This window comes from Pinus tabuliformis, chromosome J, assembly GCF_031772625.1.
Source record: "Pinus tabuliformis cultivar Carrire ecotype Pingquan chromosome J, CPIR1, whole genome shotgun sequence".
Lineage (NCBI taxonomy): Eukaryota > Viridiplantae > Streptophyta > Pinopsida > Pinales > Pinaceae > Pinus > Pinus tabuliformis.
This window is the reverse complement of record NC_142295.1, coordinates 390986897-391013676: the sequence shown is the minus strand read 5'-3', so window position 1 is coordinate 391013676 and position 26780 is coordinate 390986897. Positions and strand designations below refer to the sequence as shown.

The 26780-nt window shown below is 36.3% G+C and overlaps 2 protein-coding genes across 2 annotated transcripts; both read right to left on the bottom strand.

Moving 5' to 3' along the window:
* Positions 1–554: 554 nt before the first annotated feature.
* On the bottom strand, positions 555–1778 carry LOC149227421 (uncharacterized). Its single transcript, XM_089380496.1, has one exon. The coding sequence runs from the start codon at positions 1776–1778 to the stop codon at positions 555–557; it is 1224 nt and encodes a 407-aa protein (XP_089236622.1).
* A 152-nt stretch (positions 1779–1930) lies between these two features.
* LOC149227420 (uncharacterized) lies at positions 1931–3719 on the bottom strand. The gene is made up of 2 exons (XM_089380495.1): positions 2603–3719; positions 1931–2187 (listed from the first exon to the last, which is right to left on the bottom strand). Exons 1-2 carry the CDS (start codon positions 3717–3719, stop codon positions 1931–1933), a joined length of 1374 nt encoding a protein of 457 aa, XP_089236621.1.
* Between the last annotated feature and the right edge of the window lie 23061 nt (positions 3720–26780).

Sequence of the window (26780 nt, the reverse complement as noted above, 5' to 3'; positions counted from 1 at the left end):
TTTTATTAATTTGAGGAATAGATTGGACTCACGTCATGGCAGCCATCATTACATTACTTCTATTTCTGTTTCTTATGCTGATACAATATTCAGGATCCTCATGGATTACATGGGTGATAAGAGCTTTCGCCATTTATGAGGAGTTGTCCTTTCCCAAGCGTGCAGCCTTTGTTTGCCATCAGATTTGCTTCACTATTCAGGCTTCTGAGAATATGGAGGAATTTGTAGGAGTCAAAGTCAAGCAGGACACTCTTTAATCTGTTTAGAGATTTGTTGAGACTTGCATTGTTAAACAATTTGCCCATGTTTAAATTTTTTATTAAGATCTCTAAGTCTCCAAAGGCTTGGAACTCTTTGTCACCTCTATCTCTAGCTATTTGACAAGCTATAAGGAGACCTTGAAGCTCTGCCTGGTTGTTGGTTTTCTGCCCGATGCCCCAGCAAAAATTGTCCCTTCTTGTGCCATCCGGGGCATAGATGACCCCTCCGGCTCCTGTTGTCCCGGGGTTGCCTTTGGAGGCTCCGTCAAAGAAAATCGTGGTTATTTTTTGTTTTCACCACCATTCTTGGAAGTTGGCTTCGGAGTCTCTTTTGCGCCATTCCGGATTCACTGAATGAGGGGTTGTTAACTGCTTCTGAGAATGAGGGGAGAGGGGGCCCAGCCACCTCTCTTCTTCGGGAAGGAGCAAAGAGTCTTCTGGAAAATGTTGCTGTTGGACTGCTTCAAGGAGAAGGGATTTGGCCTTTACCGCTGCCACGAAAGGAGTTTGCAGCTTATCATTGAATATCAAGTCATTCCGGGTCAACCAAATCTGCCAGCATACAAACTTGGGGATAGCGTTCCAGACTTTTCTCCAAATCGACTTGATGGGAATTTTGCTGGGGTAGCTTTGATTCCATGAGTCGAACAGGTCAACAATAGAGTTATAAGAGGGGGCTGGGATTTGTAACTCTTGTAGAATGAGACCCCATACTTCTTTGGCAAACTTGCATTCCATAAAGAGATGCCTGGCTGTTTCTGAGCTACTTCTACACAGCTCGCATCTATACGGCCCAGCTATGCTTTTCTTCATCAAATTGTCTCTAGTTAGCAACTTGTTGTGGACCAGCGTCCAAAAGAAGAAGTTTACTTTAGGTAGAGCTAGCGGTTCCCAAACTTTCTTCCAGAATTCCGGCGGTTTACTACTGTTCCTGTTTGGTTGAAGGGCATTATAAGCTGCAGCTGTTGTGTAAATTCCAGATCGCCCCCATCCCCAGCTATCCTTCATCTTTCTGTTCACTAGGGCCGCTTCCTCTAACAGTTCTTCAAGGATGCTCTTCTGCTGATTTAGTCGCTCTGGAATTCCAAAAAAATCCCAGCCTTGCCAGTCATCGTGGCAATCCCAGTTTGACAGATCATAGAGACTTTTTATACCTGCGCGTTCAAGCCAACATTTTAACTCTGCTATTTCATCTATTTCCACGAGGGGGTCACGATTCATAATTCTGTCGTGCCACAGGTTTATGTGTTTGCCGCTCCCTGGGATCCTGTACGCGCTGCGCATGTAGAAACTCAATGTTTTACTACATAATTTCCATACCTGGGAGCTGTGATTTGAATGAGCTGTCTGGATATTTCTGAGCGGCACGTTTTGAGCATATTTTGTTTTCAGCATGTCACAGACAGGGTGTTTGGGCTCTTTGAAGAGTTTCCAAATGATCTTGCCTCCCAACGCCAGATTGGCTAATGCTGGATCACAAATTTGGAGGCCTCCTTCAGAGATTGGGCGCTTGACCATGTCCCATTTCACTAAATGAAACTTGTTTTGATTTCCTTTCCCCCCCTTCCAGAGGAAGTCCCGGAGAATTTTAGAGATTTGATCTGTTACGCTTTTAGGGGCGAGAAGGAAGGTTGCTTGGTAGATAGGGAGCGTCGATAAGACAGTCTTGATCAAGATGACTTTTCCTGCTTTTGTGAGCCAATATCCTCCCCAACCTGTAATTTTTGTTTTAATTTTGCTGATGATTTCAGACCACAACGACCTCTTGTTGAAGTCGTTTGTGATGGGGAGACCAAGGTATTTAATCTTTTCCCATTTAGCATGTCCTTTAAAACCAAACAGATTGGAGATACTTGTGAGCTCTTGCTGCCCAATGTTCCAGCCATAGACTTCGCTTTTTTTTTCATTGATAGAGGCTCCCGAGACCCTGCAATAGCAATTGAGAACAGAGTCAAAGGCTTTGGCTATTCTGACTGAGGCACCTCCCAGGAGGAGGGAGTCGTCCGCGAAGAGAGCATGGTTCTGAGCTGGGGAAGAAGAGGAGGGTTTGAGGCCAGGGAGGGAGCCTGAGGCTTTTTCGGCTGATAGCTTTCTACTGAGAGAGTCCGCCATCAGGATGTATAGGAAAGGAGAGAGTGGGCATCCTTGCCTGAGACCTCTCTGAGCTTGGAAAAAGGAGGTGGGTCGACCGTTTACAAGAGGGGCAATCCAGGGGTTGTGGGTGCAGGCAGTGATGAGATTGACAAAATGAGGAGAGAAGCCAAAGGAGAGGAGGACTTTGTAAAGGAAGGAGCGATTGACACGGTCAAAGGCATTGGCCATATCAAGTTTTATCAGCATACCTTTTTCTTTACGCTGATTGCTTGAATGGATTATCTCCTGCACCTGGATGACATTATCCAAGATGTGCCTGCCTTCTACAAAGCCACCTTGATTGCTAGAGATCAGCCTGTTGAGCAGTGGCTTGATCCTGTTGGCTAGAAGCTTTGCCAGAATTTTGTATGAGGCATTACAGAGCGATATTGGCCTGAATCTGGCGAATGTTTCTGGATTGGTTTCTTTTGGGATGAGGGCGAGATAAGTGGAGTTGGTTCCTCCCCCTACCTTGGCTTTTCCCATGAAACCTTTTACCATCTTTAAGAGATCAGTTTTGATAATGTCCCAGCAGGTCTTGTAAAAGTGAATGGTGAATCCGTCAGGCCCAGGGGCCTTGTCCGGATCCATAGACCAAATGACTTTGCTGACTTCATCTTCAGTAATGGGGTTGATGAGAACGGAATTGTCTTCAGGGCTGACCAGAAGAGGGATGTTGGAGAGGAGGTCAGCAGTTTCCTCCTCATTGACATGGTTACCTGCGGTGTAGAGCTGTCTGAAATGTCCAACGGCTGCTTCTTTTATCTGGCTGAACCCTTTGCAGATCTGCCCCTCTGTGGTTGTTATTTCAGAAATATGGTTTCTGGAGAGTCTTGCTCGATATTGGCGATGGAAGAAAGTGGTGTTCCGATCACCAGCCTTCAGCCACAAGCTTCGAGATTTAGTTCGCCAGTACTCTTCCTCCATCCAGAGAGATCGATATGTTGAGCATTGAGTTTTAACTTCTTTGTCTAGGAGCGTTGGAGTAATATCTCTTCTTTCCATTTCTACTTGCAGAGCCTCAAGGGACTGTACAGTTTCTTTTCTTAGGCTGGTTGGATTTGGAGCCGATTTCTTTATCCAATCCTTCAGGGCTTGCTTTGTGGCTTTGAGCTTTTGTTCCCATACGTAACTGGAGGACCCAGTGACTGGTTTTGCCCATGCGGTTTTCACTGTATCTATGAAGCCTTCCCTTTCTATCCAAAGAGAGCTGAATCGAAAGGGGATTGGGCCGAGATCTTCTTCATCTTCCAGTATGAGCTGGATCGGCTTATGATCTGAGGTCAATTTGGGCAAAATTTTGGTGATGATTATCTTCTTATTCATCATCAGAGTACCTTGCGCTAAAAAACGGTCCAGTCGAGCAGAGATATGGTCCTCACCCACTCGGTTGTTGGACCATGTGTAGAACCCTTTGACCGGTGTGAAATCGAGAAGATCCCACTGCTAGATGAGGTCTTCCACCATGGGGAGCATGGGGTCTCTGTTATTAGTTCCTCCCCTTTTTTCTTTAGCTTTTAAGACTATATTTAAATCCCCGGCAAGAATGATGTTACTAGGGGAGTGCTGCTCAAGAAATTCAGTGAGAGATTTCCAACAATCCCTCTTTTCAAAATACAGGACGGGTACATAAAGATTGAAAAGGGAGATGGTTAACTTACTTGTGCAGTGCGTTAGTTCCGTGTAGATCTAGTGCTGGGTCTCATGGTATTTTTTCAGCTGGAAGAGATCTTCTGTCCAGGGATTTGCCAGCCCTCCAGATGAGCCTCTTGCGCTGACTGCTCTTCCTGTGCTTTTCTTCCATTTCTTCTTATTGATGTCTAGCAGGGCTTTCCCCTCTATCTTAGTCTCTTGGAGCATTAGAATGTCTGAGGGTTCTATTTTGAGGAGATCCGTAACCGCTTCTACTTTCGAGGGGTTTCCCAGACCTCTATAGTTCCAAGAGACACGCCGCATTATTTACCAAGGATAGGATGGGAGCCTCCCTTGGGGGGCCTGTTCCTGGAATTTCTCCCGATTGACATCTCTATTGTAGGCTGACTCCCTTGAGTTTTTAGCCTTTCCGCCTCCTCTTCACTTGCTTCTCTACGATATTTCCTTCCAACTTTTCTTGTGGGTTGCTCGAGGGTTTCCTCCTCCGAGGAGTCAGAGTTTTCAGCTGGTTTTTTCCTTGCTACTTCTACATATGAAGGGTTGGAGGGGCTTCCTTGGGAGGCTTCCAGATGAGCCATTTCTACATCTTCTATGTTGGTGATGGGAGGATCGATCTGGTCCACATTTTCCGGGGCTACTGTGGCTGACTTGCTCTGGCTGTTTTCTTTACCATTTGAGATCTTTTCTTGGGTGGGATTGGAGCTTCTTGGAGTCTCTTTCGGAGTACCTTTCCCGTTGCCTTTCTTCTGATTGGTGGTTTTTTGTACTTGAGTCCATTGCTCGCCATTCTGTTTGTCTGGCTGTTCTTCCGCCTTCTTCTTGCAATGTTTGGCGAAGTGCCCGTAGCCATGGCAGTGTCTGCATTTAAATGGCAGTTGTTCATAGTCCAACTCTTGGACATGCGTCCAGCCTGCAACTGTAAGTTTTATGGCTTCTGGAAAACCCTCTTCTAGGTCAACTTCGACACAGATGCGTGCACATGAATATTGACCTTTTCTTACCACCTGATCTATATATTTTCCTAAACCATTGTCGATGATCTGGAGAGACTTCTAGTTCCAACAATGTAGGGGGAGGTGGGGGAGTCGCACCCACACCGGTATAGCTGATGGGACATCATGGGTTGGGTTGAAATCTGGCGACCATTTATTTAGGTATAGACCTTGGGGGCCCATAAAATAAGGTCTATTTCTGAAGATTAAGCTTCTATCCTCTGCACTTTCAAATACGAAGATGAAAAGACCTTTGCCTAAGAAGTAGCTTTTTATACCTTCTTTGATTAACGGCTTCCAATTCCTTTGTGTCCAGTCCTCTACCGACTTGGGCGAAGGCCAGAGGCCCGTGAACTAGCCTATGAGGCCTCTCTCAGCGAGATTCCAAGCTGCTTTGCAGGTTTCTTCTTCAGGAAGGGCTACCATGGGGATGGAATCCATCTTCTTGACGAACTTCCACTGATTGACAGAGGGCGGTTGCTTGCAGCTTGATGTGATCATTGCTTTGAATGCGGTCACCTCCGGGGGTGGGGACAGGGGAGGGTCCAATGGGTCCGGGCCCCCTGGGGGCGCCATGGCTGGGCGCAGCTGATCAAGCCAGGCAATCGCGCGGCAGGGAGCAACTTCAATTAGGCTAATGCAGAGGAATGTGGCCCAAGTCAGATGGAGCAGGATCGGGTGAGCCCAGTAGCAGGAGGTTGCCAGGCGGAGAGGCCGCAGGAGGCAGCTCAGGAAGGGAGGGCGAGCCGGCTAGGTCAAGCCCGCAAAGCTGCGCGCAGTCCTTGAGGGTTTTCCCAAAGTATATATTTGAAAATCTCTTAACTTTACTAATAAATTAAGTTTTATAAAAATAAAAACTTTTAAGTTATATTAAATCTAAATTAATTAGAAAAAAATCAAACTTAAGTTTTTAAAATTTAACAATAAGTTGAATTTTATAAAACAATATTGAATTGGTTAAATTATATTTTTGAACAATTTCTTATTATTAATATTTTATACTAAAATTTGAACGAGTTACACATTTTCGTCTTATTAAGAACTAACTAATATTTTACCTTTAATTATTTTTTCCTTGTGAGTGTTAGGGTCCTAGGGTCTACGGATCAAATGTCTTTGCCTCTTTTTATTCATTTTGAGATTTTGTATGTCAATTTAGCCTCTGAACCATTGTTGTCATTGTCTAAAGTAACATTATCTAAGGTCACTGCAGGTTTTCCATGTCATAGAGTGGTCCTTAAATACAAAGTCAAATTTGAGAGAGTTTAAGTCCATAAGAGGGTCATAAGGTTAGATTTTCATGTAGAGTAATTGAGGGATCAAAGGGTCATTTCATCGGGGTTCATTTATCATCGGTCAAAACCATGACAGTCAAGTTCTATTTGTTAAAGTTATATGGGTCTGTTAATGGTGTCCATCATGTCCCCATTCCACCATTCACAATTCATCATTCATAGTTCACCATTTATAATTCATAATTCCCTTTTCATATACTCTTTCCATATACCCCTTCCATTCATAGCTCACCTATCATCATCATTTTCCATTACCCCACCCCCCCCCCCAACACTATCAACTCACCTCCCATCATTTTCCATTACATCTCCCAAAATCCACAACTCATTATCATCATTCATAATTCATAATTATTACAACCCTTTACCCAAAGTTTACACCCATGATCAAAACAAGACATATGAGGCGCACATTTTCAAATTTTTGTTCATGTTATCCTCATTCTCTCTTCAATTCATAGTTCTCGCTCTGAGAAGGTTTGGTAGGTTGCACAGAACAAGGCCGAAATCAGTTTGGCATAGGTTCGAAGGCAGGTTCTTTCAAGTGTGACAAGGTTGTTGCACAACAGCTGCACAAAATTCTGAGCCACACAGTCGCTGCGCAAAGATGAGAACAACCATTTTGGATGTCTGCAAGCATGGAGGGAAGCACTCAGATGGTGCTACATCATCACCATGTCATATCAAGCACATAGATGCACTCATCCTTGCACAGAGCCATATGCAACCATATCAAACATGGAGGTCTACTACATTATGCTATGAATTTGCTCTGAAATTGATTGTTTTAGTCATCATTTTCAAAAAAAAATTCCAACCAAATGGAGTCGAATTACGAAAAACTAAAAGAGAATTTTCTCAGGAATGGGGCAAAGAACAAAAATTTCCTTAAGTTTCTGCACAGGTGTCATATATTGGGAGATTAAAATGCATCTTTAGAGAATATTTTTTAGATTGTGCTATTTATTGTTTCAGTCATCATATTGGGGAACATATTCTAAGGAAATGAAGAAGCATTTGAAGAAACTGAGAGAGCTTTCTCTCAAAAAAAAATTCATATGCAAAGATCTATCTTAGTTTCTTCATAGGTGTCACGGTTTGGGAATTACAGGTGTCACTTGGAGACACATTTTCACAATTTCTTCCTGACAAAATTCTTAAATTTTGGAAATTCGATTTGTAAATTCGAAGTTCTTGAAGGTTTAAATTATGATGAGTATTATAAGGTGAATGAGATGGTTTACTTGACACTCGGAATCATTTTGGAGAAAGGGAATTCAATACAAGTTTAAAATTCAACTTATGTTGTGCATTTGTTGCACAAGCTAGAGTCTGTTATTTTGAAGATATGCAGGAGTGGGAAACATTGTTTCAAAGATTATACACCATTACACCATCATTGCAAGCATGCCCATGTACTATGTATTACTCAAGAGGATCTGAAACCATGTCAACTTTAAAGTTTGCTACACTTAGTTGTGCAACTATATCACTCAGACCTATTTTTGCATTTTGATATTTCGGGACATTCTATAATTATGTTAGTGATTAGGATAAGATGTTAGTGATCATGATAGGTGTAGGGATGTGGATAAGTCTGATTTTTGAAACTTGATGTTGCTAAAGTTTATCAAGCTTTAAGTCATTGATGTTTCCATGATTTAGTTTATCTTTTAGTCGATAGCAGATACATTGTATCCGGTCCTTTATTTTTCATGTAACTAAATGTATTTAAGAAGAAACATACATAAAAAAATGGTTCAGTTGGTCTGTGTGTGAAGCAAGATATTTGTCTATCTCAAAGATTGTCAGTGAATAGAAGAAGGTCAAAGTGACTTGTTGCAGGAATTCTTGTGTTAGCATTATGATGATGTGTTTCTGTGTGATGTAAGTTTCTTGTTGGAATTATTATGCCATGAATATATATCTTCTTGTTTAGATAAACAAAGCATTATCTCGGAATTCGTTATTATAGCCCTATGTTTTAGTTTCCTAAACAATAAATGTTTTTCCTCTTAAATGACATGCAAAATTCATCATTTACTTAAATGTTATATGTGTCATTTGTCCAACACTATGTTGCTCACCCTCCTACAATGAACCTGATCAAAAACATCAGAATGACTACCTATCTCGCTCCTACTACAAGAACCTTTCATTATTTCACCTATTTCACTGAAAACATCAACTGAGAGTGACTCCATGTACAATGGACTTTCCTCACACCTACCATCAAAACATTAAAACAAATCCTATTCATTTTGCTCTTAAAAACTAGCCTAAGATCTGAAATACTCATCCAATCAATTGACTGAAAAAATCTATAGAGATAGCCCTCTCTAAAGCTAGAAGGGCTAGATTCTAGCTTGTAAGTGGTTTGAGTTTACCCCTGTAAACCTTTTCTCAGCCTAGAAGTTCAATTATAGGGTGATAATAGTGAGTATTGAAATATTTTACTAGTTAAGTTATTTTTAGTATCATTGAACTATATAAGTAATAAAATAATATTTATCGCAATTTTACAATCATAGTTTCAATCATACTAAACTTTGTAATTTATAAAAATATCTTTGCATTTTTTTAAAGTCGTTTTGCATACAATTTCATGTATAAAAGTTTGATATAAGTTCACCAATACATGATATATAATAAATATCATTTCACAAAAATAAACATCATGATGATAACCATCAAACAAACATAAACATCCTCTAAGATACACATTCAAATTCACTACCATAATCTAATTATATACACCTCTAATACATATAAATGTCATTAGCTAGCACACAAATCTAATAATCTAACGAGGCATCATCAACGTGATCACATCCAACAAAACAAAAACATAGTAATCTAATATCATCACCACACACATACTCAAATTAATATGCATCTCATGTCAAATAACTACTATCACATACACATCTATCTACAAACACATTAAATGAACATATCTAACATGACCTAACAATATACACATCAACACCAACATATAAATCAAGTACATAAACATGAACAAAAAAAATGCAATGTATATATAAATATATATATATAGAGAGAGAGAGAGAGAAGTCAAATAACTATATGAAGTCAAATAACTACAATCAAATATCTTATACAACAAACATAGTAATGTCAGTTGCTTGGTCTACAATAGAAGATGATGGATGGTCAACTGCTACCTCATCATTTGTCGAACTCTAAGGTGGAGGAGGAGGTGGTCCACCTACAGCAAAATATGATGGATGGTCAACTATTGCCTCAATGTGGTCTGGCAAACTCTTCAGTGGTGGAGGAGGCAGTTAGTCTGCATTGTCAGGAGAAACATAAGGCACATCCTCTAGCTCTAGCATCTCATGATCAGGTCACTGATGGCCATGATCTGATGGGGTAGTATTACCAGAAGCATCATGATCACCGCCCTCATCATCATGATCATGATCACCACTCTCATCATTATCATCATGATCATTTCCCTCATCATCGTGATCACCACCCTCATCTGATCTATACATTGTCTCATGCCCTGCATCCCTCGTCGTGTCCAGTACCCTACTAGCTATGATGATATGATGCATAAGAGACATCATCTCATGCAGATAGACCCTGTAGAGATCCACGAACCTAGGATCTGTGTTGATATCTCGATCCCTCGCAGGGTGAACTCCCTCCTCAACCAAAACTCTGACCAATTAGTCACAGTAGTACATTTGAAATCACAGACCAACCCTATGGCCCGAGATGCCCATGCCAAGTGAGGATGTGTCTCACCCTCTTAGGCCTCGCCCATCTCTTCATCTCCTCCATCTGGTGGGGGAGGAGGCATGTCCTATCAAATATGTCGATGTCTACAAAATATATAGTACACAACAATAATTAGAAAAGTTCATTAAATAATTTAATAAAACAACTTAAAGAGCGTACTACAATAAAGTTTATTCTAATTAATTAAAAAATAAAATGAAACTAGATTAATTTAAAGAAAACACGAATATTACCTCTATCATCTGGAGGCTCATCTAGCATGAAGAGGATGTTGGGACATTTCCTCCAATCAATCCCCACATATGGAAACGCTAACCAAACAAACACATGGTCATCCTCATTGGCTAGTAGCATCAGTGCCTCGACAGAAATCCTAGATGAGACCCCTCTTGGGCATCATCTTCCCCCACATGTAGATATGGACCTCAGTGATTGGCCTAGGAGGGCGATGGTCAAATGTAGGCCTCGTCTCTGGAAACCTCTCAAAAGATAAACAAAAAAGCTTTAAAGTGAAAGGGAAGGTCACTCTAACATGTCTCAATGCACAACATCTATCTAAAGCCATAAAAAAACTACTTAAAAAAATGGCAGACCATCTGATACAACATGGCACCTGAATCAAAGAATCAACATAGTACAAAAGAGGGAAACTAATGTGCTACCCATCACTACTAGAGTGTTCAATGGTGGTGATTAATAACGAGAGGAACCTAATCTCCAGTGCAGCAAAAGAAGAAATCTGTAGTTGTCCTCCACGCACCTGAAAATTTGTTGGACATATTGCATGAGGCCCAATATATCTTTGAGTGTAGGTAAGTTGAGTCTCAGCTTCAACCCCATGGGAGACATCAAGGAACTGGGGAAATCCCTCCCCTTGCCTTGCTAGGCTAGTGATAAATTATATGTCCTCCTCAGATGGATTATATCATGCCCCAAGATCAACATGGAAAACTTGCTCCTAGGAACTCCATCGATGAATCAGATGCGCCAATAAGATAGAGTGCACCTTTAGGGATACAGCCTCCTCATAGTACTTGAGGAGGCTTGAATTCCTTAAGAACTCTTAGATCGATGTAGTAATAAGGCGAGGGTATAAAACCCTCTCCCTCTCTTTGGCCTCCCATGGTCGGAACATATTGTATGGGTCTACCATTTGTTCCTACTCCTATTGATGCCTCCTCTACTAACATCTCTGCTACATGATTGGCATATAAAATACATTAGCCTCATACATAAAATACAATTTTTTCAATTAAATGAAAAATGTATTTTTGTAAATATGGAAATATAACTTTCAATTAAATACAAAAAAATCATCGGAGCACCCAAAACACAGTCATGCACCAGCTCCAGTGTGTTTTCAAACACAATCGCACTGGCATCGGTGCACACATATGTATGATGCAGCATTGTTGGTTCAAAAATTTAAATTTTCATCGCAGTGTGTCACACATATGCACCAATGCGCACATATAGGCTTTTCGCACCGGTACGCACGTATAACCTTTTTGCACTGGTATAGAACTTTTAGGTTTTTGAACACACCAATCTATAGCTCTAATTTTAAATATTATTTTTGTGGTGCATTTGGTAAATATCAACGCACCAACGTACAATTTTTAGCTTTCCTAATGTATTTACATTTATGAAAGGCGTTGCTACAATAGTGGTGTGTTTCATTCATGCACCGAACTACGTTGCAACCTGTAAATTTACAATGTGCACTGCGATCGGTGCAAGCTGAACATATCAAATGCACTGCTCAAGGAAAAAAAATAAAAAAAAATGGAAATTTTAACCTAATTTGCAATTCTAATCCATCAAAAAATTAAATTAGAGAGAAACATAAACATTACCAGGAAATTTGTTCGTTGGGGAGGCATTGTTGACACGTAATGGAGGAAAACAATTTTTACCACAGTTTGAAAAAACTGGAAATTCAGGCAATGACCACAGTATGGAAGGATGGTGAGAAATAGAAGCAGCGATGTCATGGCGCTTGCATGAGGCAAGAGCGGCACCAGTGCTTTAGGGCTCTCTAGCACTGTAGATGGTAAAAATGAAATTTACAGTCGGGAGGGTTTTCTTTATTTAACCATCCTCTGGTGCATTACTATAACCACACTGGTGTGGAAGATATCTAAGAGCACCACGTTAAAAAAAAAAAAAAAAAAAAAACAACAACAACAACAACAACAACACTATAGTGGTACTTTTGTTAAGACATAGTGGATCTTTCTAATACAAATATCGTACAGGTGCTTTGTTTTACTATATCATCCTCTCTTTTTTTAAATTAAAAACTGCCTAGCGATGCTGTTTAGAATACGCCCTGGGGAATTTTAGTACATGTGCCACAACAATGCATCGTTGGAAAATAGCACCGCATTTTTTTTTAATTTAAAAAATATAGTGGTGCTCCTTCTTGGTATGCATCGGGGAATTTTACTTTATGAAGGGCACCAGTGTTGCGGGTGTATATAGCACCGACAAATTTTAAAAGTAACATTCGTTCGATGCTATCAATTATTCAAGCACTGGTGCGTTGTGTTATTTAGCACACCGTGTTTTTTTATTTTATAAAATAAATTTTCCATGGTACACCATGTTCTATGCAGCACCGGTTCCTGTATGGATAGTAAAGCAATGGTGCATTTGTATTTCGTAGACACATTGTCCTAAAAACATTCGCTAAAACATCCACCTGCCCACCTCTGCTACGAACAGATTTTTGGGCTATTTTTATAGGGACTTGCAGTAAAACCTCCACTATAAGGTCATTTTCTTGTAGTGTTTCTAGCTCTCTTTCTCCAAACTTGAGGTTGAGAAATCTCTTTCAAAGAACAGAAAGACTATACAACCAGATGTTGATTTAAAAATGTTTTCATGTTTTAAGGGACCAAAATGTGGTAGTGGATCAAATGGAAAATTTGGGCGCCGCCTTGAATAAAGGGGATCTACAATGAAAAGGAGTAAGGGGGTATTCCCCCAAACCTTTGCTTCAATCAGGTTGTTTTGCAAATTCTGGTTTGCCTTAGGAGTCTTTCGGAGGGCCTATTCATGGTCTAGCTCCGAACCAATTTCCCACTATCAAGGGAAGGATGATATAAGTGGAAACAATCCTACTAGAAACTAGAATGTAGCCATACTCATGGAAAACTGGAGAAGAAACATGCATGATGTAAGTTGCATTGTGCCTTTCATACAGTGTTTTTACATCAATATTTATTCAAAGTTTTGTTTAAAAAAAATCTCTAACATTTAGGTGGAGAGAATAAGAAAGAGAACCATGGCCATTTTGAACAAGGTCTTTAGAGTACAAGTCATCTATGTTTAAACAAGTGAAATTCGCAATAAAGTCGCTTATACATGTATATTAGAAATATTTTGATGCAATAGTTGTAGGTAGTTCAAAGTGAAAAATTAAAATAAGTATAAGACATTTAAAACGTGTGATAATGTATTACTTATGCATGGTTTAAAAGCCAAATAAGAGTAAGTATGGTTGGTCCATGTATTTAAAAAATAAAGCAAAATTGAATAAATTTAGGTATTAGTAACTATTGACAATGTTATAAGTGTAGATTTAAGCTTTTAAATTGAAGTTTTTAAAATGTTTTTAAAATAAATAAATTGGTGAATAAAAGGCGTCGCATATTAGTCCTATTTATAGCACTCTAAAGTATAATAGAACTAAAACACGTATTTTTCATATTTTTAATTCAAAGCTATTTAATATCACATAATTAGTAGCAAAGCTACATAGAACATGTCTCTTAAAGGATTAGTGAATTAATAAGTTAATGATCACGGCATAATAGTTTTGATTATTTGAGGAACAATTCTCTTGACCATAAATACTAATAGAAAATTTGAACTCAAATTCAAGTACTAATGACTATTTTGAAACCCCTATTACTTATTTTTATTTTTATTATAATATAATTATCTATATGCTATTTTTTAAAATGTTTAATATAAATTCATTTAAAAATTCATTTCTACTCAAATATAATTTAAATTATGTTTTTCATATTGGTGGTTTAATATTGAATAATATTTATTCAATTTTGCGTATAAATATTTTGCACTTTAACATTTAAGAATATAATATATTTAATGGTTGTTTAATATTTATTTAATTTTATATATAAATATTTTGCAATTTAACATTTAAGAATATAATATATTTATTTATAATAAATTTATCTTATAATAATTTTTAATAATGAATTTCTAACGAGTTAAAATAAATATAATAAATTTATATTTATTATAAAATTTTAAAATTTATTAATATTTATTAAAAATAATATATAATAATAATAATAAAATATATTGTTAATAATTTAAATATTATATTTTTTTTACATTTTATTTAATTCTATATTTAAAAAAAAATGCCTATGTTAATGGAAATCTCACACGGCCTTTAAACATGAATCTGATAATTGAAAAAAAAAAAAAAAATGTAGCATTATGAGATTTTAGAGAATATACACACTTCAATATATTGAGAAGGGAAAACCAAATAAACTATTATTTTATCCACTTTTTGAAGAATATAATAATAGTTCCAATGTTGTTATGTCAACATGTTGGGGGTAGCTCATAGTCACATGGCCAACAAACCCTGTCACACCCAGCATATTACTTCATACACCATTAGAAATAAAATTATGAGAATCCAAACAACATATAAATTAATTAATTATATTATTTAAAACCTAAGTACATATTACACTTGTCAATGTTATTGCATAGTAATTTTTATATTTATTTTTTTAAATTAATTTTATTTTTCTGACCAATGCATTTCAATCCGGGTAAAACTAGTGTTTCATTGTTCTTATCCAAATAATTAGGAATAGAATTATATATATATATATATATATATGAAAATTATCAAATATATACCCCGATCGGGGTGGAGAAAGGTGACCTGCACAAGGTTATGATGGGGTGCAGTACATGGCAGCATACGCCTCACCTCAGGGTAATCATTTTAAGGACTGTAGCAACGGCATGCAGAGGAGATCGAAAACCAAGACAAGGAACCGGGAGAATTATGGAAATGACAGGGGAGAAGAACGACAGCGATCAGTTAGTGAAGCAAAGGGTAGGTGGTGACATATCTATAAGAACAGGAGAAGGTAGCGAGACAGACAAGGCGAAGACAGGAAAGGTGGCATAGAGTGAAGCAGTTTGGCAGAGAGACATTGGGTATCGTCTCAGAAGAAGGCAAGAAGGTATGGCGGAGGGAGGTAGGAAGGAAAGGTTGTATAGGGAGGGAGAGGTGAGGAACATACAGAGGGAGTAGGAGCGAACGGAGGAAGAAGAAGGAAATTGCAGGGAAGGGGAAATGGAGACCGGGAAGGAAGAATGCATGGCAAAGGTGACTTTCGAGGTGGGGTAGAGTAGTAGGGGGAGCAATAGGAGCAGACCGTCCAGAAGAGGTAAGGGCAAAAGGCGTAGGGGGCGAGGGAGAACGAGGCAAGCGGACTGTTACGAAATTGAGACTCCGGTTTCTAACCAACAGAAAAGAGGACGCGGGTCCACTGAGAAGATCACTCAGGAAGCAGAGAGAGCTTACAACAAAGGAACCAACGAGGAGATCAGAAAGATTATCGATGCTTTGGAAGATAAAATCCTAGAGGAGGCTTCGGATCCGGAAATGGAGGAATGGAGCACTCTCCTTCCAGACCCTCGGAATACAAGAGGGCGCCTTTCGCTATATAAACAAGCATTGCACATGTACTAGGTGGTGAAACACCTGTTAGCTAAAGCCATGGAGCAGGCTGACGAAGAGATGATGGAGATTTTTCAAGGTCTACCAAATTTGAAAAGGGAGATGAATAATCTGCAGTTCATGATCCGGAAACAGGACAGCAGAATGGAGGAAATCCATGGCATGCTGAAGAAGATAACCACCGCGCAGCACGAGGAGGAAATCAAGCAAGAATTCATGGTAGATTAATTGTTTTGCTCTGTTCTCATTTGAATTCTCTTCTAGGCATAAGAGAATCAACTTTGTAAGCAAGTCTTTTGATCTGTAATAGCTGATAGGTATATAGATATAGTAAGTAGATAGAGTGTTGCCCTGGTTTTAAACATATTGATGCACCAGCTAAGTTGACAAGTTGATAACCTCAGACTCTTGGTGACCAACAGACCCGGTTTCCCTTCGGGACGGGTTGAGGTCACCAGCGATTGTATATTTTTGTGGTTGTATATAATAAAAAAGAACACACCGTAGCTTACAAAAAGAAAATTATCAAATATATATTCTATAGCTTTTGTAAAACTATAATAAAATGTTTTATTTAAAATAGCGAATTAGAAGTTAACCTAATTGACCAAAAATTAATTACAATATACTTTATCATAACTAAGTGTAATAAATTTCAATTCCATTTTTAGTATTTTATCTAATGAAAGAGTGAGTCTTACACAAGGAGAGATGATAATAATGCATGGAAGAGGAATGAGAGGGAACACTCAAACTTCCTCCATGGTGTATTCAAAAATATGGTGAGTATGGATGTTTATGTTAGGCACAAATTTCCTATTCCCTAAGGCCAAAGAGAATTTTAAAGGCAATGTTAGGACTAATTTTGACAAGTGGCGCCTTGAATCACTCAATGACTTATCAAATTTCAGAGAGAGTATTATAAAATGGAAATCTTTTGGTTTTGTCAAATATTTGTAAATCCACCCAAATTAGAGTTAATAGTCTCTAATATTTATTAGAGTGCCCCAAATTTAAGATTGAAGTATTTTTCGACTATTCTAGGTAGATGTATGAGAGAAAGGTCTAATATCTTTATTTAAAGGTAATATATAGGTGCAATTTGTGATCATGTAAATATGGTTGATTTTTATTTTGAGACAGTGGTTGTCACAATGCAATGTTGGATCATGATTGACCATGGTCAACCTTCTTTATTCGAGGGTTTATATACCTTGGGTTTATAATATTAATTCCTTGGGTTTAATTTTATTCTTTTGGGTTTATAATCCCTTGGGTTTAATATTAAAAACCCAAGTATTTATAAACCCTAAGGAATAATGTTAATTACAAACCTTATGAATAATGTTATACTGTGCGAATATACCCAAGGGATTAATAAACACAATGGATTGATATTATAAACCCAAGGGAGTTTAATATACCCAAGGGGTTAATACTAAAACCCCAAGGCATTATAAACCCAAGGGTATAATATTAACACCAAGGGATTAATATTAAAACCCTAGAGTTTATATTCCCTTGGGTTTTTAGTATTAATCCCTTGGGTTTATTATTCCCTTAGGCATAACATTACTCATAAACCCAAGGGACTAATATTATAAATCCAAGGAATTGATATTATAAACCCAAGGGATTAATACTAAAAACCCAAGGGAATATAAACCCTAGGGTTTTTAGTAGTAATTTCTTGGGTTTATTATCCCTTCGATTAATAGTATTCCCTTGGGTTTATAATGCCCTAGGGTTTTAGTATTAACCCCTTGGGTTTATTATTCTCTTGGGTTTATAATATCAGTTCATTGGGTTTATTAATCTAAGGGTTCATATTCCCTTGGGTTTATAATATCAGTTCCTTGGGTTTATTAATCCCTAAGGTTTAATATTATTCCCTAGGGTTAATATTATATTATAACTCCAAGGAACTATACTAAAAACCCAAGGAATTAGAAACCCAAGGAACTATACTAAAAACCCAAGCAATTATAAACCCAAGGAACTATACTAAAAACCCAAGCAATTATAAACCCAAGGGTTTATATACCTTGGGTTTATAATATTAATCCCTAGGGTTTAATATTATTCCCTTGGGTTTATAATTCCTTGGGTTTTTAGTATTAATCCCTTGGGTTAATATTATTTCCTAAGGTTTTAGTATTAAACCCTAGGAATATGAACCCTTACTTTTATAAACCCAAGGTATTGATATTATAAACCCAAAGGTTAATACTAAAACCCCACGGTATTAAAAACCCAAGGGACTGATATTATAAATCTAAGGTATATAAATCCTTGGATGACCATGATTTATATTGAACCTAAAGGATTAATATTAAAAACCTATGAATAACATTATACCTTGGGAATATGAATCCTTAGATTAATATACCCAAGGGATTGATATTATAAACCCAAGGGATTAATACTAAAAACCCAAGGGAATATAAACCCTAGGGTTTTTAGCATTAATCCTTTGGGTTTATTATCACTTGACTTAATATTATTCCCTTGGGTTTATAATCTTTTGGGGTTTTAGTATTAACCCCTTGGGTTTATTATCACTCGACTTAATATTATTCCCTTGTGCTTATAATCTTTTCGGGTTTTAGTATTAATCCCTTATGTTTATTATTCCCTTGGGTTTATAATATAAATCCCTAGGTTTTATTAATATAAGGGTTCATATTCGTAGGGTTCACATTTATATTACATTATTTAAAATTAAATAATAATTATTTAATTAAATAAATAACGTTTAATATTAAACTAAATTAATCACATTTAATATTAAATCATTATTATTATAAAGAAACAATTATTATTATTTATAATGATAATAATATTATTTTATTGCAATAGTTTTTTTTATTATTATTATTATTACATATTTATCAATGGTAGATACAAATGAAGCCTTTGGGTATATCAATCACATTAATATTTTTAATGTGGTTGTGTTAGTATTTATTACAATGCCCCAAATTTGAGATTGAAGTAGTTTTGGATTATTCTAGATAGATGTCTGAGAGAAAGGTCTAATATCTCTATTTAAAGGTAATACATAGGTGCAAGTTGTGATCATGTAATCCATAAAACGGAGAATGGCAATGCCAACCATCTATGCTAGTCATTGAAGTTTACTCTCAAATTGGCTAATTTTTTTCTTGATTAGTCATTTGTTTGGTCCATTGAGAATAACATTGATTCTTCTTATTATAAAAGAAAAGTTTCTAGGGTTTTTCTATTGAAACCTTCCCAACCATAATTCCCTTTAAATAGGCATCTTCTGGGCAGACAAGGGTTAGGACCTTGTATTAAGAATGAGAAAAAAAATTATGGGTTTTATTGTTTCTATGGTTATTTCTCCAATAGTGAGGTCCTCTACATTGTGTAGTCACATGGTTTATAATATCTTGAGAATCTCTTATAATGTATTGATTATATTTCTTCACCAAATTCTCACCATCCCACAGATAAAATAAAAAATCAACACTTGAAAACCACCAAAGAACATAACTTCAAAGAAACTTATTATTACGATATTGAAAAATCCCTTGGATTCTTCACAATGAAATGTAGTTATTATTATCACCTCGTGGCAATATAGGAGGTGAGAGAAGAATAAATATAGGTGAGAGAATGTGACATAAGGTTAACATATATGGAGGAAGGATTCATGGAAATTTGTAAGATAATTGACCAAAGGACAAGATAAACGTAAAGTGCATCAATAAGATCCATGCACAAAATTCCAAGCAATAATACAAATTACAATAGTGGAGGAATTTGTGGCCCCACTGCATCAACTAGTTAGATACAAGATCCATGCACAAAATTCCAAGCAATAATACCAAATTACAATAGTGGAGAAATTTTTTGCCCCACAACATCAACTAGTTAGATTCATGCACAAAATTCCAAACAATAATACCAATTTACAATAGTGGAGGACTTTGTTACCCCATTTCATCAGCTAGCTTGATACAAAATCAATGCTCAAATTTCCAAACAATAATATCAAATTACAATAGTGGAGGACTTTATTGCCCCATTGCATCAACTAGTTAGATACATCATAAATGAAATGAGAGAAATAATGGCATTTAGAGAAAACACAATTATGACTAAGGGAGGTAGTGTTAGGGTGTGGAAGGGTACCCGACTAATAGAGCAAGACTTGTAGCTTAATAGTGAGGACAACATTGACCTTTCTTTTTTTTTAAATTCCTTCTTCTTCTAGTTCTTTATGTGTGTTTTATGCAATATTTTTGGATCCCAATTTCTATATCAGTGTACCTATAAATATGGCAGTTGTCATGTGAGTCCCTTTAAAGGGTCATTTGAATTGTGTCATCTATAATAAGTTCCTTGATTTTATCTTAGGCCTACAATTATAGCTAAGGCAATGCAATTTTAAAAAATCCATGTCAATACAGTTGTATGTTTTATATTGTAAAAAAATTATAATGCTCTTAATCTATATGATGCTTATGCTCCTAGATTTTATAACTCATATTATCCTTGTGTTAACTACGCCTCTAGTCATCATTTTGAATAAATTGTAAACCCATATATATTATATTCACTTCATTTGAAACTTAGGATTCATTTAGATGCCACACTACATTTAATTTTTCATCCCTTGAAATGATTTATGCAAAATCCCAAGGAATTTATAAAAGAAAATAAATTTCACTTTTATGAGATACACCAATCTCTCAATTCTTCTGGGGTCATATGTCTCTCTTTGTACAAACTAAATCCCATTGATATCAAACCAATATTGAAATGTCCTTTGTGGTCAGTATCAACCTCATGATTTCTCATGGTTTTTTGGTAATGGAACCAATTATTGGCATTAAATGTCAACCATATGTAACTCTATAAGTTTGAAACAATCAATTTTTTAACTTATTATTAAAAGGTTGTTTTCAACCCATCATTAAACAATAAAATATTAAAATAGACAAGAGACCATACATTGGTTCATTACCATCAAGATATTCTATATTTTTTCCATGGAAAACTTCCTTAAGAAAGCTTTTAGGAACTTCCTCACATTTTGTGAATGGTGCCCCGGGTAAATTTTTTCAGTTTACAACATGTATGCTTGACCTTGAGGGACTCAAGTGGATTTGACCTCATGACCACCTTAGCTAATACAAATTTGGCATGGAAAGTCAAACCACTTGAGCTAACATTTTGAGCCAACCTTTTGAGCCACCGTGAACATCATGTATATAAACAAACACATAAACACAAACATTTTTTTCCTTGGAAATAAATAACTAGGAAACTCCTCAACAAATCGCCCTAATTTAATGATGGTACCCAATTTAAAGCAGGTAGTGTATACTAATGCATTTAACCCTAAACAAATTGAACCAAGGACCTATGATACTTTGAATTACACTAATATCCTGGCAATAGTTGAAAATTGAATTATAACTCAGAGCTTAAAACATAAACACTCATCTATGTACTTAGATATCAATACAAATTGTAAAAGGAAACTACATTAACATCAATCTCTATTCTCATATTAAAGAAATTACATATCCATAGTATGCCTAGAAGATGACACATAATATTTTTAATGTCCAACCAAGTTTATGGGATCCTCAATACTCAAATCTTAAATATGTTACCAAAGTAATTATGAAGATTACACAAAATCATTATAATTCACACTGAATAGGTGTGAATTACGACTTTGAACAAGTTGATTCTTGGTGTATATTAAAGAAATTACATATCCATAGTATGCCTAGAAGATGACACATAATATTGTTAATGTCCAACCAAGTTTATGGGATCCTCAATACTCAAATATTAAATATGTTACCAAAGTAATTATGAAGATTACACAAAATCATTATAATTCACACTGAATAGGTGTGAATTACGACTTTGAACAAGTTGATTCTTGGTGTATATTAAAGAAATTACATATCCATAGTATGCCTAGAAGATGACACATAATATTGTTAATGTCCAACCAAGTTTATGGGATCCTCAATACTCAAATCTTAAATATGTTACCAAAGTAATTATGAAGATTACACAAAATCATTATAATTCACACTGAATAGGTGTGAATTACGACTTTGAACAAGTTGATTCTTGGTGTAGATTTTTTTTTAGCACAAGGACATTTAACACAAGCATTATCTTATATGTGTCCTCAAGGTAAGTCATAATTGATGCAATACATGAGCATGAATTAGTTGGCATAAAATCAAAATAATTCTAAAAATAGATGACAACATAAAAGATGACAACATAAATATAGTAAAATTGACACAATTATTGGATTGTAAAATACACAATGATATACCTAAATTTTGAAATTAGTTAACATAAAAACCAACATGACATTACTTTAGTCGTGAAATTCATTAGTAATTAAATCATGCGATAAGATTCCATTCTCATTTATGGCGTACCCCACCTAAATAACATACTACATAGAGATGAAGTTGGATATAAATTTCAAATAAATATTATGAAATATACATTCCTTAAACCTTTAAACCTATGAATCGCAAGTAAATATTATAGAATATATACTCCTTAAACCTATAATCTAATCGAAAGGAAGTTTGAAGTATGTGGTATACCCATTAGGATGTACTTTTAAAAGCACTTCCAAAGTAAAAGACAAAGAAAATTATATACATATAATAATACATGAGAATGTATTTTTAAAAGCACTTCCAAAGTAAAAGACAAAGAAAATTATATACATATAATAATACATGAGGATGTATTTTTAAAAGCACTTCCAAAGTAAAAGACAAAGAAAATTATATACATATAATAATACATGAGGAAGATTTGAGGAAGCTTTTATGTTAAGATGACAAAATTGAAAACATCTAAAAAAAACTATAGTTGATTTTCCATAAAACAATATTAATGAAAAAATTTATGTAAATAATGTTCGTTTTAACCTGTTATAGTGAATTAAATAGATTCTTAAAAATTAAAATATGTAACGGAAAACACACACATTAACACAAAGATTTTGTAGGACATGGTGAAGCAGGACTTTTTTGTTGTCGCGGAAAGGGTTCGGCCCTAGTTAGCTACCTCTCCACTCTTTATCATAGTGATATGTAGATGGTGGACTCCTCTTCTGCTTCAATAAAGTGTCATGCATCTTTATCCGTCGAAGATCATGGTCTACTCATAGATTTCTCGGCTTCCATGAGAACCAAAAACTCAAACTTTTATGTGTCTTCATCCTTTATCATGCTCTTGTCCTTAGTCTTGCCTTCCTCAGCGGCTAGAATCAAAATCTCGTCCTTAGTTAAGGGGATGAGCATGCCCCTCTCTATGGAAATAGGCTTGTTATTTCCCTCTGCTACTGGAAATATTGTTGCAAAATGTGTTTTTTTGCCCTCTGCTTTCATGGCAACTGGCTTAAATTTGCCCTTTTCTTCAAAATTTGATGAAAAGAATGTCACTCATTCCTCAATCCCGGTGGGCTCACGTCAGGCTGTGTATCCCTTTTTCTTTCATGATATTGTGAGATCTGCATCTAGTATTACTTTCTCAAGGTTGTTAGTTCAAGGTTGAAGAACTTTTCTTTTCTACATTATATATTGTCTTTCTTAATAGTTGTAGTGATTTTTTTACAATAACAACCTTCAGATTTGGATCTTCAGATATTGCACAATTGTTGTTAGACTAGTTGTTGTTACTATGGTTGCGGTTACAACTGCTTTTGTTATTATGATTGTTGTTAAACATGTTACTACTACATTGGATTCTTGTTACTGAAAATATGATTACTCCAACCTAATATTATTGTACCTACTAGTATTGTTGCAATTGTTACTATTGTAACCATGCATTGACTTTCGTAATTTTTCACCAAGGGACCCATTGATGTCAGGTACCTTGTTAGCATTGTATTTTTCATGTCATGTCAGCATTTTTTTGATCACATCTACCGCCTCATACTTGTCATAAAATCAAGCTACATAGTAATCACCTAATAAGTACACTTACTTTTCATTTGCTCGCATTATTGTGGTTCGATTGATGATTACACAACTCTATTTGACCCTCTTGCCACATTGGATGAGGAGGACGTTCACTTCTATTGGAGCGAGTTTATCATAACATCATTATCATGACTTGGCCTGCCACATAATTACTCCATACAAGTGCTTTATGGTTTTATTTTCACAATATTTCACCATTACTTTATTTCTTCATTCTGCCAATACGTCACACCGTCATTGTCTTGACACAATATTTCATAAATCTCCCATCCATTTCGTTATTATTTCCATTTATGGCATACATATTTAAACCACCAACTTGTAAATTCCTTCGAACTCAATGATCCTCCCCCACTCAATTGCACTTTGTTCCTGTTAATATTGTAACTGCACTTGAACATTCATCCATGGGGGTAAGTCATTGTTAAAAATGAACCAAACTTGATTTATTGTGCAACCATCCAGATGTTTACCAATTTTCTAGGATGTAGGATGGCTAGATTATTTTGAGACATTGCAAGCATTTGATGACATTTATGCCCTCGAGTTTGCTTGGAATTTGACTGAACAGAGATCAATAGTGAAGGGGATAAAGATTACTGTCACAAAGGAGGTAATTGCCAAGGTGATCGATCTACCACAAATGGAGATGAAATTGCTCAGTCGAAAATCATCAATCCCAATTGTGAAAGCCAATTTTCTGGAAAGGGAAGAGAAGGTAAGGAGTAAGGGAAGAGGAGTAGGAATGAATTCCTTGCCAAACCCTGGTCAAACGTTATTTATTTCATGCAAAAGTATATTACCTGTGAAGGCAAGTTTGGGGTGGTTTTCAACTATCATTTTATGTTGTTGGCTCACGTCTTCCATGGAAAACTAGTCAACCTTCCACATTTGTTATTGGAGTCCTTGAAACATATGGCTAATGCGGTTTGGTAATCTAAGCATCCTAAGAGTTGTGCGACAAACCATGGGATGAACAAGATCATGGTTATCGATGCACTAGAATAAAGGGGGGAGTGTAGTTCGAATTTTTGACCCCTGACGCAATTTTGGTATAGGAGAGTGGTAGGGAGGAATCAAAGAATGAAGAAGAGGGACAAAAGGAATTTGATGCAGGAGCATCCTTGGCCTCAAGAAATCCTCATCAACCAAAAGAAAGTTTGTGTTTGAGTTCGTAAGGTGGGAAAATAAATGTTGTTACTCCAATGTATTTTGAGTTGCTGACACTTTTTTTGGAGGACAAATCACTCTTGTAGGAAAGAGAAATCTCCCTAGGTTCGGAAACCAAACACTAGAACAAAAAAATCAAATACATAGAAACATTCCATAGATTACCATTAAATCATAGATGTAGGATTAGATGAATGGTTCATACCTTTTTCGAAATGCTTGTCCTCGTTGTTGTTTGATATAGCTTTTGATATCATTCTCGATGCTCCAAGAAAATATTTGTAAAGACATAAACATATAAATTATCAAAGCATGTGATACCTAAATAATTTAACGTAATCTATACAAGTTATCAACGAATCTCTTAACAATCACCACACAAATGAATGTGGGAATGAAATATGTAGTTGTATTACAAGGAAAAGGAGAGAGTTATAACCAAATCCTTGATGTCTATAGCTTCCTCCCAAAAGTCCTAAATTCCAACCTTGCATTCAAAACATTCAATGGATACTTCAGTAGCGTGGAAGTATCGGTTCAAGAGTAAAAAATCCAACCAATTTTGCTTTGATTGCATTGTATTTATAGGCTAAGGATGGAAGTTTGAGATCCACTTAGGTAGGAGTTAGATCCATAATGGAGCGAATGGGTTCCACTATGGTAGAGATGAGATCCATTATGGTAGGAATTCAATCCCATATCCTTAACACCTAGAAAGATACCTTCAAGAGGTTATTAGAATGGAAGCTTCATAACCATTTTTTATTTTTTACCTATGTAAGAATATTGTCGCACTTTTATTGAAGGAAAGTAGTGACGACATCACCACTCATTTATTATGCAAGATGCAGCATTGCAGGTTGTGATAATGGCACCAACGATCTCCAAAATATGGTTTTTAAGGTATGTAATCCAGGATTCTTATACTTCATAGAGAGGTATTTCTTCATATTTCTCAAGGATTGATGGCAACATTTCTTTAAATGGCGAAAGATCCGGATTTGGTATCATTTGTATGTATGTGAAAAATTAATGGGTAACATACTCCTATTATGTTAATTGGTGATACACCCAACTGATAGTTGTTGCTACTCATGTAGTTTCATTTTATCAAAGAGGCAATTACTTTTGAGTTGTTGACACCCTCAGGATCGTGTGTTAATACTCCTATCATGTGGAGTTGCTAACACTCTTGGGATCATGTGTTGATACTCGTATTGTGAGTATTTGTTGACACACTCGAATTGGTAGTTTTTGCTACATGACAACTACTACTAAACACGTAGTGAAAATGGAATGTAGGTTACAAATTTTGGTTTGTCTGCATATTACGAAGAATCAAATTGATTCAGTTTTGCAAAGCAAAGAGGTCAACAACATGGGAAATGAATTGTTTCAGTTGGAATGTGTTGTAGTGGCTGCAACACCCTACAAAATTTTGGCCTACATTCAAATTTTGGAGCCTACTTTAGGTCTTGTGTTCGATCGCTCCATAGTCTCTTATTGGTAAGATGATGAGTTCAAGCTCCCTTCTTCGATCTCAAAAGTCATTCACGCTTCCATATTTATATATCATGTGTCATCTTCGAGCGTGGGGATTATCGCTTATCATATAAAGGAGAGTTTGTTATGCTTCAAGGGGAAATATTTGTGAGAATGGGTTGTTCTCATCACATAGACATGTTTCGCACTCATTTCATGCACTCTTGCACAAGTGTCGCCTTTATCCTCCTAAAGTCTATCATCGG

Coding starts and splice junctions, on each gene's coding strand:
- LOC149227421 (XM_089380496.1), bottom strand. CDS start 1,778: ATGGTCAAGCGCCCAATCTCTGAAGGAGGCCTCCAAATTTGTGATCCA.
- LOC149227420 (XM_089380495.1), bottom strand. CDS start 3,719: ATGAATAAGAAGATAATCATCACCAAAATTTTGCCCAAATTGACCTCA. Junction 2,188..2,602: donor CAATCAGCGTAAAGAAAAAG/GTATGCTGATAA, acceptor TTGCTATTGCAG/GGTCTCGGGAGCCTCTATCA.